Below are 12,989 nucleotides of genomic sequence, written 5' to 3'. Positions count from 1 at the left end.
CTATCCAAGGCACTGGCATAGTTCCTAATCGCACATCTCAAAGTATTAGTCTACAGCACTCCCTATAAAGTCTCTCTGAAATAAGCAACGTTCCTTTGTGTCTGAAAGCTTTACCTCTCCAGCAAAATTCCCAATAGACAAACTAGGAAATATTCTTGATTTGCTGACTTTGTGATCCACTTCATTTCAGGAAAATTACATTTGAGTTTTCATTTTTTAATTACTTCAATGTCAGATTCAACAAAGTATTCAAAACTTCCTTGGTAATTTTTCACTTATTCCTACTTGAACAGTGTTTCAAAATTCTTTTTAACTAAACACATGACATGCCTTTTATAGTCTCTGTTTATAAACAGATGTTTATATTGCATTTTGACTTCATACTGTGACTTTTGCTAAATTATCCAATAGGTGGTAAGAAAAGGACTTGGTCCACTTATAGAACTCATAATGGTGAGAACAGGGGCTATCTCCAATTCTGTGGCTGGTTTTTAGGATTATTTCCTCCTACAGACTTAATAAGGGAGGATTACCTAGTGCCACTGAAACTTTATATGTCATGGCTGGCTATATCCATGGCAGGACTGTACTTTTTTGAAGAGAAAGGAAGAGGAGTGGATGGGGGAGGGGATTAGGAGAAGAGGAGGGAGGAAAAACTGAGGTCAGTATGTCCAAACAATAAACAAACACAAAGTAAATAAATAAATAAAACAAACAAATACAAAACAGAACAATTCAGTAAAATAGTCAATGGACAATGTAATTATTGTTTTCAAACTTGTATGACTAGAGCACAGACTAAGTGATAAGACCACCAACCATTTGACAGCTTTGGTGGAAATGCTATAATACCCAGTGAAGGCCACCAACCACGTGGTAGCTCTGGTGGAAATGCAATAATACCCAATGAAGAAGTGCACAGGAAACTAAAGCACTGCCTTCACAGTGAGCAGAATTTCTCACTTCAGTATCATTCTTGTCATGTATGAAGCTGCGAAGGCTTTAGAAATTTCTAATTTATATAGATTTGTTTATACCAATATTGTGCTCCTGTTGGTTATCTTTATATTTAAGTGCTAATGTACAAAACAATGTTATGTGTGTAAGAGTGTATTCATCATGACTCTGCGTGTACTGTCAAAATACATTGTCGATGTTATATTTATTTTATGGAGAATTACATTTGAGTTTTCATTTTTGAATTAATTCAAGTTCAGATTCAACAAAGTATTCAAAACTTCCTTGAAAATTTTTCACTTATTCCTACTTGAACAATGTTTCAAAACTCTTTTTAACTAAACAAATGACATGCTTTATATAGTGTCTGTTTATAAACAGATGTTTATATTGCATTTTGACTTCATACTGTGACCTTTGCTAAATTATCCAATAGGTGGATTTCTTTGCTTGTTACTTAGATTAAAATTTAATTATAACATTTCTTAGATCCTGACCCCCCCACAAACCATCTCAAATACCCCTCCCAACTCTCCTCAAAATTTTGACCTCTCTTTTCATTAATTGTTATTGCACATACATACAGATTAATATATATGCTCAGCTGTGCCAAGCCTAAGTTCTAATGGATTTTGTGCTCAACCACTTTTCCTGCACAGAGTATTGCACATAGCAGGTACAGAGATCAATTTACATTTGGAGAGAGTCTCAACAAGCCATAGGATATTCTAAGACATAAGGAGAGATACTCCAAAGTCATTTCAAGAAGCCTAGTGTGACATTCCTGAGCACAGTAAAATCTACATAAAAATTAGGTATGAAGCAGGAACCAGAGGCAAGACAGCCCAGAGATCAAGGATATAACTGAATACCACTAGAAAAAAAATCAATCAAATGACTCCTATTGATAGTCTGCTGATCTGTGACTAGCCCAATTGTCATCAGCAACTAATAGGTGCAGGTATAGAGACGCAGAGCCAAACACTAGTGGAGCCAGGGAGGCCCTGCAAAAGGGAGAGGGAGGAAGGATCCAGAGGGGTTGAAAGCACCAGAAAAACATGACTAAGCAACTAACAAGGGCTTGAAGGGCTCACAGAGACTGAAGTGATAATCACAGATGCTGTATGGGTCTGAGCCAGGTCCTCTGCATAGACATTATGGTTGCTTAGCTTGGTGTTCTTGTGGAACTGACAAGAATGTGAGGTATCTCAGACTCTTTTTTTCCTGTACTTGAGAACCCTTTCTTCTCTTGTATTTCTTTGTCCAACTTTGATAAGAGGGTTTGTGCACACTGTTACTGTAATTCGTTATGCCATATTGGGTTATGGGAGGCCTTTTTAAGAGTTTTCTTTTAAATGAGAATAAAGAAATAGAAGAGAAGTAGATATAGGGGAGGAAGGTGGAGGGGACTGGGAGGAGTGGCAGTAGGGGACACTGTGGTCTTGATACAATATATTTAAAGAGCAACAATTAATATGAAAAAATGAGGCATGAAAAAATGTGAGCTATTTGGGGCATGTGCAATAAAGTCACAAAATTTACAGATGACAAGATTTTTGAAAAGGGAGACAGGCACTCTAATTATTTTTGATCCAAATAAAAAAGAAAAAAATACAATAGCTTTCTGTATCACCTCATATTTCTTCACTCTGGAAGCAGACAACCACGGAAAGAAGTTAGGCCTAAAGCAATCACCATATTGGGGAACTCAGGGTAATTTTCTGAAACTTTTGCATAGTTTACTGTCTAGTTATTTCAGTTCTTGATGACTTTACTTACTACTGGTCCATTATGTTTTGATGAAGAGGTGTGGAGAAACAGAGAGATGTTCAACAGGCAGGTAGACAGACATGGGGGAGAGTAAAGAGGAAGGAATTTAGTGATGGAAGGATGGAGGGGTGAGATAGAGGTAGGGAGAAAACTAATCTCACTTTGCTTAGAAATACTTGTTGCTTTTCCTCTTTCACGGCAAGTTTTGAGGACATTGTTTGATATGTTCACACCTTTCTATAATGTCTGTTAGTCATTTTTCCCATGTATGCCTCTCTCTTTCTTCTCATGCTGTAGCCTTCCTTCCTAGAACCTCCTTCTACATTTATGTCTTTTTTTTTTCTTTTTTCTTTTTTTTTTTTTTTTTTTTTTTTTTTTTTTTTTTTTTGTGGCTTTCAGAGTTTATTTAGTTTCCTGTAGCTAGCCGAACACCAAAAGGAAAAGTACACTTCAGAAGTTTTTTTAGTGTAAAAGGTCAAGGGTGTTTTATGTCAGAATCTGGCGAGTGGAGAGTAGAGGGAGACTTCAAAAGACATAGAAATTAAAATTAAACAATTTAATAGTAACAACAAATAAGTATATAAAGCAAATGGAATGAGGTTATGACTATCAAAAATGAAAAGGATTCTAAAACATAACATACATTCTGCCCAAAAGGCAGCAAAATGAATGAATGAATCAGTGAAGAAAGCAAAGTGAGGACAGGAAGGAAGAAAAAAAAGGGAGGGAAAGAGAGAGGAAGGGAGGGAGGGAGGGAAGGAAGGAAGGAGGGAGGACAGATGGAAAATTTGAACACAGGAAGAATTTCTTTCAACCTCCCTGACACTAGCTTTACCTGATACTGAGTTGAAATCATAGGAAGTCCCCCTGCTCCTTCAGGCATCCACAGATGATTACAGACAGAAAAGTTTGCTGTTCCTTTTTAGTTTTTCCTTCCAGAAACCTGAGGCCATAAATATTACCTCCAATCTTTGGGTTCTTTTTTTTATTATTATTAAATTTCAAAACAGTCTTATTTTACATATCAATCCCAGTTCCCCCTTCAGTCATTCCTCCCACTATACCCCCCATCCCCTATCTACTTCTCAGGGAGGGTGACATCTCTAATGAGGAATCATCAAAGTCTGCCACATCATTTGGGGCAGTACCTAGGTCCTCCACTGTGTATCTAGGCTAAGAGAGTACATCTCCATAGGGGATGGGCTCTGAAACTCATTAGCTCACTACAGATAAATACTGGTTTTACTGCCTGAGGCCCCATAGACAGCCCAAGCCCCCCCCCCAACTGACACCCACAGTCATTGAGCTTGGATTGTTCCTTTGCTGTTTCCCCAGCTTTCAGAATTGGGTCCCTGAAATCCCACTTGCTCAGATCATGTGTTCTTTGTGGGTTTCCCCAGCACAGTCTTGACCCCTTTGCTTATCCCCCTCTCTCTCTACAGATGGATTCTAGGAGTTAGGCTCTCAGTGTTTAGCTGTGGATGTCTGCTTCTGCTTCCAACAGCTACTGGATGAAGGCTATATGGTGGCATTTAAGATAGTCATCAATCTCATTATAGGGGAAGGGCATTTAAGGTAGCCTTTCCACTATTGCTTAACTCTTACTTGGTGTCCTCCTTGTAGATTCCCAGAGATTTCTCTAGTGATAGGCATCTTGTTAAGCCCACAATGGCTCCCTCAATCAAGGTATCTCCTTGCTCTCCTACTCTTAAACATGACCTTCCTGACCCCTGATACTCCTTCCCCATCTCCTTCGCCTCTCCTCAATCTTCTCCCTCCCTCCCCACTCTGCCCCCATGCTCCCAATATACTCAGGAGATCTTGCCCTTTTCCCCTTCCCAGGGGTGGGGGGCATATATGTCTCAATTAAGGTCATCCTTGTTTCCTAGCTTCTCTGGAGTTGTGGATTGTAGACTGGTTACCACATTAGTGCTGTGTCTAATATTCACTTATGAGTGGATACATGTTTTTCTCTCTGTGCCTGGGTTACCTCACTCAGGATAGTTTCTTCTAAAATCCTTAGACATCAGGGAAATGCAAATGAAGACAAGTCTGAGATACCATCTTTACTTGTCAGAATGGCTAAAATCAAAAACAACATTGACAGTTTATGCTGCAGAGGATGTGGAGAAAGAGGAACACTATTCCATTCCTGGTGGAAACGCAAACTTCTACAGCCACTTTGACAATTTGTATGGTAATTTCTCAGGAATATGGGAATCAGTCTACCTCAAGAGCCAATAATTCCACTCTTAGGCATATAACCAAAAGAAGCACATTCATACCTCATTGAAATCTGTTGCAGCAATATTTGTTATAGCCAGAACCTGGAAGCAACCTAGATGCCCCTCAACTGAAGAATGGATGAAGAAATTGTGGTACATGTACAACAATGGAGTACTACTCAGTTGGAAAAAAACAATGACATCTTGAAATCCACAGGCAAATCTTTGGGTTCTAACTCTCTTTGTATTCATATTGATTTTCTTCTGAATTGAGAGTTCTGGGTCCCCAAAGCTAAAAGAGAAAGAAATGTATAGGACTCACTTAATTTAGGTGCTTCTCAAAATTAATTGCACTAAGTGAATGAATTAAAGAAACAAGGAAACACAAAAAAGACAAAGTTAAAATAAACGAACACATGTTTGTTTTCTTATCTGGAGATGTAATCCAATGCTGAAGAGAGTCAAACTTAGAGAAACAAAAGAAGAATGACTATTTTGTCTTCTTGTTTATGTTATGTAACTTGTATTCACAGGGAAAGCCTCTCAATCATTAATGCTGAAAAGAAAAATAGGCCAATTTCTTATGCATAATGTGCTTCTATTTTTCATTTGTGTAGTAAACAATATTGAGGAAGTAATATCTAATATACAAACTTTGTTATTGAACAAAAAATTATAAAAGTAATAGTCAAATAATGTGTTTTAGGTAGGGACAGTATTTGCTTTGCAGATAAGAACAGACCATACTGGAAAAAAAAAAAAGATGCAGAGCTCAAACTACTAAGCCTATGCCATATCAACCCTGGGTAGGTATGGCTGTCATCACTGAAGCCTCACCCACAAGAGCCACACCCTGGCATTGGCCAATCTGCTCACACGGGGCACAGAAGGAAGGAGCCAGGGCAGGGCATATAAAGCAGAGCAGGACCAGTTGCTCCTCACATTTGCTTCTGACATAGTTGTGTTGAGTCACAAGCCCAGAAACAGACAACATGGTGCACCTCACTGATGCTGAGAAGGCCCTTGTCACTGGCCTGTGGGGCAAGGTGAATGGTGATGCAGTTGGCGCTGAGGCCCTGGGCAGGTTGGTATTGAAGTTACAAGGCCGTTCATAAGTTGGGTGCATGGAACTGGAGGTCTGCTCTTCACAGGCACTAACTACCAGCTTCCTCTGGATGTTTCTTCCTTCTTAGGCTGCTGGTCGTCTACCCTTGGACCCAGAGGTTCTTTGAACACTTTGGAGACCTGTCCTCTGCCTCTGCTGTCATGGGTAATGCCCAGGTGAAGGCCCATGGCAAGAAAGTGATCCACTCCTTCGCTGATGGCCTGAAACACCTGGACAACCTGAAGGGCACCTTTTCCAGTCTGAGTGAGCTGCACTGTGACAAGCTACACGTGGACCCTGAGAACTTCAAGGTGAGTCTGATGGGTCTGCCTGTGGCTTCCTTCCCCTGCCTTTCCTGCTCACCTTCCCATCAGAAGGACGGGGAAGAGATCCTGGGGAGTAGTGAAGAAGGATGGTGTCTGCTTGTGCTGACAAGAGTTTGATTATTTTACCTTCCACTGGCCGTCCTTGTTTCCTCTCACTTAGTGCTGCTGTGTTTTGATTTCTTCTTTCTCCAGTAAACTTCTGTTTTTGAGTTGTAGTTTCAAGATGTGTTTCTTCTTCTTTATCTGCGTTTTTGCTTGCATGTTTTTGTTTTCTTCCCAGTGTTTCCTGGTAATTTGCTTTGAGGACAAGGAAGACAAGAGCGAGTCCCTGCCTTTTGAACAGCTATAAACAGAGTATCAGGCATAGCTGGCTTTCTGGCTAGGGCAATAGAGTCACTTGTCCCCTAGAAAACATCTGTCAGCTGTGGGGAAATCGATGAAGGCCTTTGGGCATGTGTGTTCTGACTAAGAAAAGGCATTTACTTTCCCTGCAGTGGTGTGCTAAATTGTTTTTGTGTCTCAAGGAATGTTTCACATTAAGAATTGAAGATATCAAGAACTGAGGGTTTGATTCTGACCTTGGGGATTTATTTTGCATTAAATTCTGCTTGAGACAGAAGAATTCTTACCAAAATTGGCCTGCACAACTCAGTTCTCATTTTGCTTATATTTTATGATTACAACCACAAATGCCATTTGAAATGAGCTTACAGTGTCTGGTATTTTTGTTCTGCTATTATGTGATGTCTGTCCTGTCTTCCACAGCTCCTGGGCAATATGATTGTGATTGTGCTGTCCCATGACCTGGGCAAGGATTTCACCCCCGCTGCACAGGCCGCCTTTCAGAAAGTGGTGGCTGGTGTGGCCACTGCCCTGGCTCACAAGTACCACTAAAGCCCTCTTTCCTACCCTTGTTTGACAAGTATCAAAGGACACTTGTTCACTAGAGAACTGTGGTCAGCTGTGACGAAAATGATGAAGGCCTTTGGGAATCTATCTTCTGACTAATAAAAGGCATTTACTTTCACTGCAATAGTGTGCTATTTTTTTGTGTGTCTCATAGAAGGGTTCATGCCAAAGATACATGATACAAAGAAATGAGGGCTCAGTTCTGACTTGGGGAAAATAAAGCAACACCTGAGTTTCATGATAGTTGCTGAGACAGAAAGTTGTAAGCCACAGCCCCTAATGTGCTCTCCTAACCACTCTGAGAATAATTCAAGTGGTGGTTTCATTTACAGATTAGATTCTGGCTACATTTTATGTACATGATTTGTTTTCTCCAGTCTCCATTAATAATGTCTTTTGTCTTTTTCCTTGCTTACCCTCAACATTATTGACAGGTCTCTATCTCATGATTTTTCTTGCCTAAAGGTACCACTATTCCCTTAAGTTTTCTGTTCATGTGTCCCTAGCCTCATTGTTCATCATCCCCTGACTCCTCTTACTTTACACAGCCCTTAGTATGCCTCAGAGGTTTTGCTTAAACAGGGAATGGAAGTGATCTGTTTGTCACTTGTGACTTTGTCCCTCAGCTCCACAGTCAACAGTCACCAAGAGTTTTCATGTGGTGTTTCCCTGGGACCTGTATGCATCATGCCATGTTATGGCCTGATTTAGGAGTTGATAATGAGAAAATTATAAGACTAGAGAGAATAAGAAAATTCAGTTTGTATGGCTTATCGCTGGATTTGAACTTTTACATAAAAGCCTGTAGATAGATGCCCTGTTCATTCTCAATATGTCTATCTTCAGTATCAAGGAATGGGTTGGGGATCCAATGTCCCCTACATGCTCTCTGATAGCTCTCCTTCATGTGCAGTTAGTATAGTTAACAGCATAGGTAATATACTTTCAATTTCTTTTTCTCTCCATAAGCACCAGAGTTGTACAGAATGTGAGTTTAATGTGTTCTTTACAATCCTCTCTAGCATATTTTTGGTAAGATTTTGAAAAGACTGCATCTAATAAGAGACTTTTAATCACAGTGTGATCTGTATGGGTTTTATTGAGATCAGAGAATGAAATACCCAAGATGTTATGGGATTGATCCACTGTCATAAGGCATAAAAATTCAGCTCCAAATGAATTGAAGATTTAGGGTAAGATGGCAAATTATAAAACACCTAAAATATAGGACACATTAGGACAGGTCTGGAGCCAGGTATGTCATCCATATGTGTAATCCCTATTAATTTTGGCTTCTTAGGAAGCAGTAACTCATGCTCTGAAACCACTTTGTCTCAAAGCTGTATATACTGGTTTGAAATGGAACCGGGGATTTTTATAACTGCCCTATAATTCGTGTAAGTGGGTGGGGCTTTTGGCTAAACAAAAAGATAGGATGAGCAATCCTTTTACAGTAGGTGGAATCCTTGCCTACTCTTTCTGAGTTTAACAAGGATCAATAATAGATACTGGTTTATAAAGAGGTGGTGATACACATCATTTCACAGTTGTCTTCATTGATTATATCCTAATTTAAATGTATTATTTTTATTTTGCTATGAGACAAAACAGGGCCTGGGTGTTGTTCCTGTAGTGCTTCTATGTTCTGATGGAGCTGTGGTCTAGTCCACAGATGCTCTCAGGATTGCCAAGACCTGAAGGCCTGGCTGAATGCTACTCTGCTTTCACTAGCACTGGAGGCTCTCTCTGTCTCTCCCTTTATATGTGTGTCCCTTCTTGCCTTTCTCTGTCCCTCTTTCCCTTCCTCTTTCTTCCCTGCCTTCCTCCTTCCCTCTTTGCCTCCATCCTTTCCTCCCTCCATCTCTCCTCAGCTTTCTCTCTGTTTGCCTTTCTCCTAAAAAAAACAAATATCTTTTGGGGTTTGTTTTACCAAACAATATATTAACTGCATATCAGATAGCTAGCCTTCTCTATTAGTAGTCTCTACCCTAATGTGATGATGTAAAGATATGAGAATATTACTACTTACTGGCTTATCCTTAAAAAGGTGTTTTTGAATTACATAAAGAGTACTAATAATGAAAATAAGCTAGCATAAAAAACATAATCATGGAGATATGTAGCAGATATCTTGCCCAAATCAGAAATAGGTAGAAGTTAACAGTATAGGTTGGTGAAAACTTAGATTAGCCTCTGTATGAACCCTTGCAATTGACATTGATCTTAGGATCAGTAAGACTGTATATGGGGAATGGAAACAATTGCAGAAAGTCTCATCAATCCAGATGAAATAGACGTTGGCACACAGGAAAAGTGGAAAATGGAGGTGTGTAAGGAGACTTGAGTGGAGGACATGCAACACAGACTTCCACACATAATGGGGGCAAAGGAGGGAGAAAAGTTGGTAACTCAGCATAAGATAGGGCATAGAATGAAAGGATACCAGTGATTATAAGAGGTGTAAGTATCATGATTTTAGTCCCATGCTTCTCCTTTAGCAAGCCAATGTTTTTAGGCACTATTTTGGGGAAAAGTCTTTAATACAAGGATTAGTTTATTCTTGGAGCAAACCACCAATTACATAAATTTAATTTTATTATCTCCATGTTGTGTCTCTTGTTTCCCAAATTACCCAATGTCTCTTCCTAATGTTTTTAAGAGAAAGAAGTGTTGAACAAACCACTATGATCACTAAATGGGCAGATGTTTATGTATACCTGTTCTTCTGGAGGTGAAGGGCATTTAAGGTAGCCTCTCCACTATCCTTGTAGATTCCTGAAAGTTTCTCTAGTGTTAGGCATCTTGTTAAGCCCACAATGGATCCTCTATTAAGGTATTTCCTCCTTGTTCTCCTTCTCTTGAACTTGACTTTCCTGACTCCTTATGTACTTCTCACCCATCCATTTCTACCCTCCTATTTCTTCTCCCTCCTTCCATGCTCTGTCCCCGTACTCCCAGTTTACTTGGGAGATCTTGCCCTTTTCCTCTTCTCCAGGATGCAGGTATGTCTTTATTAAGGTCATCCTTGTTCCCTAGCTTCTCTGGAGTTGTGGATTGTAGGCCGGTTATCCTTTGCTGTATGTCTAATTTCCACTCATAAGTTAGTATGTATCATGTTTTTCTCTCTGTGCCTGGGTTACCTCACTCAGGATAGTTTCTTCTAAAATCCTTAGACATCAGGGAAATGCAAATGAAGACAAGTCTGAGATACCATCTTTACTTGTCAGAATGGCTAAAATCAAAAACAACATTGACAGTTTATGCTGCAGAGGATGTGGAGAAAGAGGAACACTATTCCATTCCTGGTGGAAACGCAAACTTCTACAGCCACTTTGACAATTTGTATGGCAATTTCTCAGGAATATGGGAATCAGTCTACCTCAAGAGCCAATAATTCCACACTTAGGCATATAACCAAAAGAAGCACATTCATACCTCATTGAAATCTGTTGCAGCAATATTTGTTATAGCCAGAACCTGGAAGCAACCTAGATGCCCCTCAACTGAAGAATGGATGAAGAAATTGTGGTACATGTACAACAATGGAGTACTACTCAGTTGGAAAAAAACAATGACATCTTGAAATCCACAGGCAAATCTTTGGGTTCTAACTCTCTTTGTATTCATATTGATTTTCTTCTGAATTGAGAGTTCTGGGTCCCCAAAGCTAAAAGAGAAAGAAATGTATAGGACTCACTTAATTTAGGTGCTTCTCAAAATTAATTGCACTAAGTGAATGAATTAAAGAAACAAGGAAACACAAAAAAGACAAAGTTAAAATAAACGAACACATGTTTGTTTTCTTATCTGGAGATGTAATCCAATGCTGAAGAGAGTCAAACTTAGAGAAACAAAAGAAGAATGATTATTTTGTCTTCTTGTTTATGTTATGTAACCTGTATTCACAGGGAAAGCCTCTCAATCATTAATGCTGAAAAGAAAAATAGGCCAATTTCTTATGCATAATGTGCTTCTATTTTTCATTTGTGTAGTAAACAATATTGAGGAAGTAATATCTAATATACAAACTTTGTTATTGAACAAAAAATTATAAAAGTAATAGTCAAATAATGTGTTTTAGGTAGGGACAGTGTTTTCTTTGCAGATAAGAACAGACCATACTGGAAAAAAAAATATGCAGAGCTCACACTAATTAAGCCTATGCCATATCAACCTTGGGTAGGTATGGCTGTCATCACTGAAGCCTCACTCAGAAGAGCCATACCCTGGAATTGGCCCATCTTTCATACAGGGCACACAAGGAAAGAGCCAGGGCAGGGCATATAAAGCAGAGCAGGACCAGTTACTCCTCATATTTATTTCTGACATAGTTGAGTTACAAGCCCAAAAATAGACACCATGGTGCACCTCACTGATGCTGAGAAGGGTCTTGTCCCTGGCCTATGGGGAAAGGTGAATGCTCACGAAATTGGTCCTGAGGCCCTGGGCAGTTTGGTATTGAGGTTACAAGACAGTTCACAAGTTTAGAGCATGGAGCTGGAGGTCTGCTCTTCACAGGCACTAATGTCCAGGTTCCTCTGGATGTTTCTTCCTTTTTAGGCTTCTGATCATCTACCCTTGGACCCAGAGGTTCTTTGATCATTTGGAGACCTGCTGTCATGGGTAATTCCCAGGTGAAGGCCCATGGCAAGACGGTGATCCACTCCTTCGCTGATGGCCTGAAACACCTGGACAACCTGAAGGGCACCTTTTCCAGTCTGAGTGAGCTGCACTGTGACAAGCTACACGTGGACCCTGAGAACTTCAAGGTGAGTCTGATGGGTCTGCCTGTGGCTTCCTTCCCCTACCTTTCCTGCTCACCTTCCCATCAGAAGGACGGGGAAGAGATCCTGGGGAGTAGTGAAGAAGGATGGTGTCTGCTTGTGCTGACAAGAGTTTGATTATTGTACCTTCCACTGGCAGTCCTTGTTTCCTCTCACTTTGTGCTGCTGTGTTTTGATTTCTTCTTTCTCCAGTAAACTTCTGTTTTTGAGTTGTAGTTTCAAGATGTGTTTCTTCTTCTTTATCTGCGTTTTTGCTTGCATGTTTTTGTTTTCTTCCCAGTGTTTCCTGGTAATTTGCTTTGAGGACAAGGAAGACAAGAGCGAGTCCCTGCCTTTTGAACAGCTATAAACAGAGTATCAGGCATAGCTGGCTTTCTGGCTAGGGCAATAGAGTCACTTGTCCCCTAGAAAACATCTGTCAGCTATGGGGAAATCGATGAAGGCCTTTGGGCATGCGTGTTCTGACTAAGAAAAGGCATTTACTTTCCCTGCAGTGGTGTGCTAAATTGTTTTTGTGTCTCAAGGAATGTTTCACATTAAGAATTGAAGATATTAAGAACTCAGGTTTTCATTCTGACCTTGGGGATTTATTTTGCATTAAATTCTGCTTGAGACAGAAGAATTCTTACCAAAATTGGCCTGCAGGACCCAGCTCTCATTCTGCTTTTATTTTAAAATTACAACTACAAATGCCATTTGAAATGAGCTTACAGTATCTGGTATTTTTGGTCTGCTATCATGTGATACCTGTCCTGTCTTCCATAGCTCCTGGGAAATATGATTGTCATTGTCATGTCCCACCTCCTGGGCAAGGATTTCACCCCCTTTTCACAGGCTGCTTTTCAGAAAGTGGTGTCTGGTGTGGTCTCTGCCCTGGCTCACAAATACCACTAAAGCCACTTTCCTGCTCTTG

The 12,989-nt window shown here is 40.0% G+C and overlaps 1 protein-coding gene and 1 pseudogene across 1 annotated transcript; both read left to right on the top strand.

Annotated features, from left to right (window-relative positions):
• Positions 1-5,869: 5,869 nt before the first annotated feature.
• Positions 5,870-7,416, top strand: LOC127228075 (hemoglobin subunit beta). The gene is made up of 3 exons (XM_051192512.1): positions 5,870-6,036; positions 6,146-6,368; positions 7,149-7,416. The coding sequence occupies exons 1-3, from the start codon at positions 5,945-5,947 to the stop codon at positions 7,275-7,277; spliced, it is 444 nt and encodes a 147-aa protein (XP_051048469.1). The 5' UTR covers positions 5,870-5,944; the 3' UTR covers positions 7,278-7,416.
• Positions 7,417-11,646: 4,230 nt separating this feature from the next.
• LOC127228079 (hemoglobin subunit beta-like) lies at positions 11,647-12,970 on the top strand (annotated as a pseudogene).
• Positions 12,971-12,989: the final 19 nt, after the last annotated feature.

Source organism: Phodopus roborovskii, unplaced genomic scaffold, assembly GCF_943737965.1.
Source record: "Phodopus roborovskii unplaced genomic scaffold, PHOROB, whole genome shotgun sequence".
In the NCBI taxonomy this organism is placed as follows: domain Eukaryota; kingdom Metazoa; phylum Chordata; class Mammalia; order Rodentia; family Cricetidae; genus Phodopus; species Phodopus roborovskii.
This window is presented reverse-complemented; position numbering and strand designations above follow the sequence as displayed.

What these genes read in the sequence shown, in the direction of transcription:
- LOC127228075 (XM_051192512.1), top strand. Translation starts at nt 5,945, where the DNA reads ATGGTGCACCTCACTGATGCTGAGAAGGCCCTTGTCACTGGCCTGTGG. An exon ending in GGCGCTGAGGCCCTGGGCAG is followed by an intron (nt 6,037 to 6,145) that starts GTTGGTATTGAA and finishes CTTCCTTCTTAG; the next exon opens with GCTGCTGGTCGTCTACCCTT. An exon ending in TGGACCCTGAGAACTTCAAG is followed by an intron (nt 6,369 to 7,148) that starts GTGAGTCTGATG and finishes TGTCTTCCACAG; the next exon opens with CTCCTGGGCAATATGATTGT.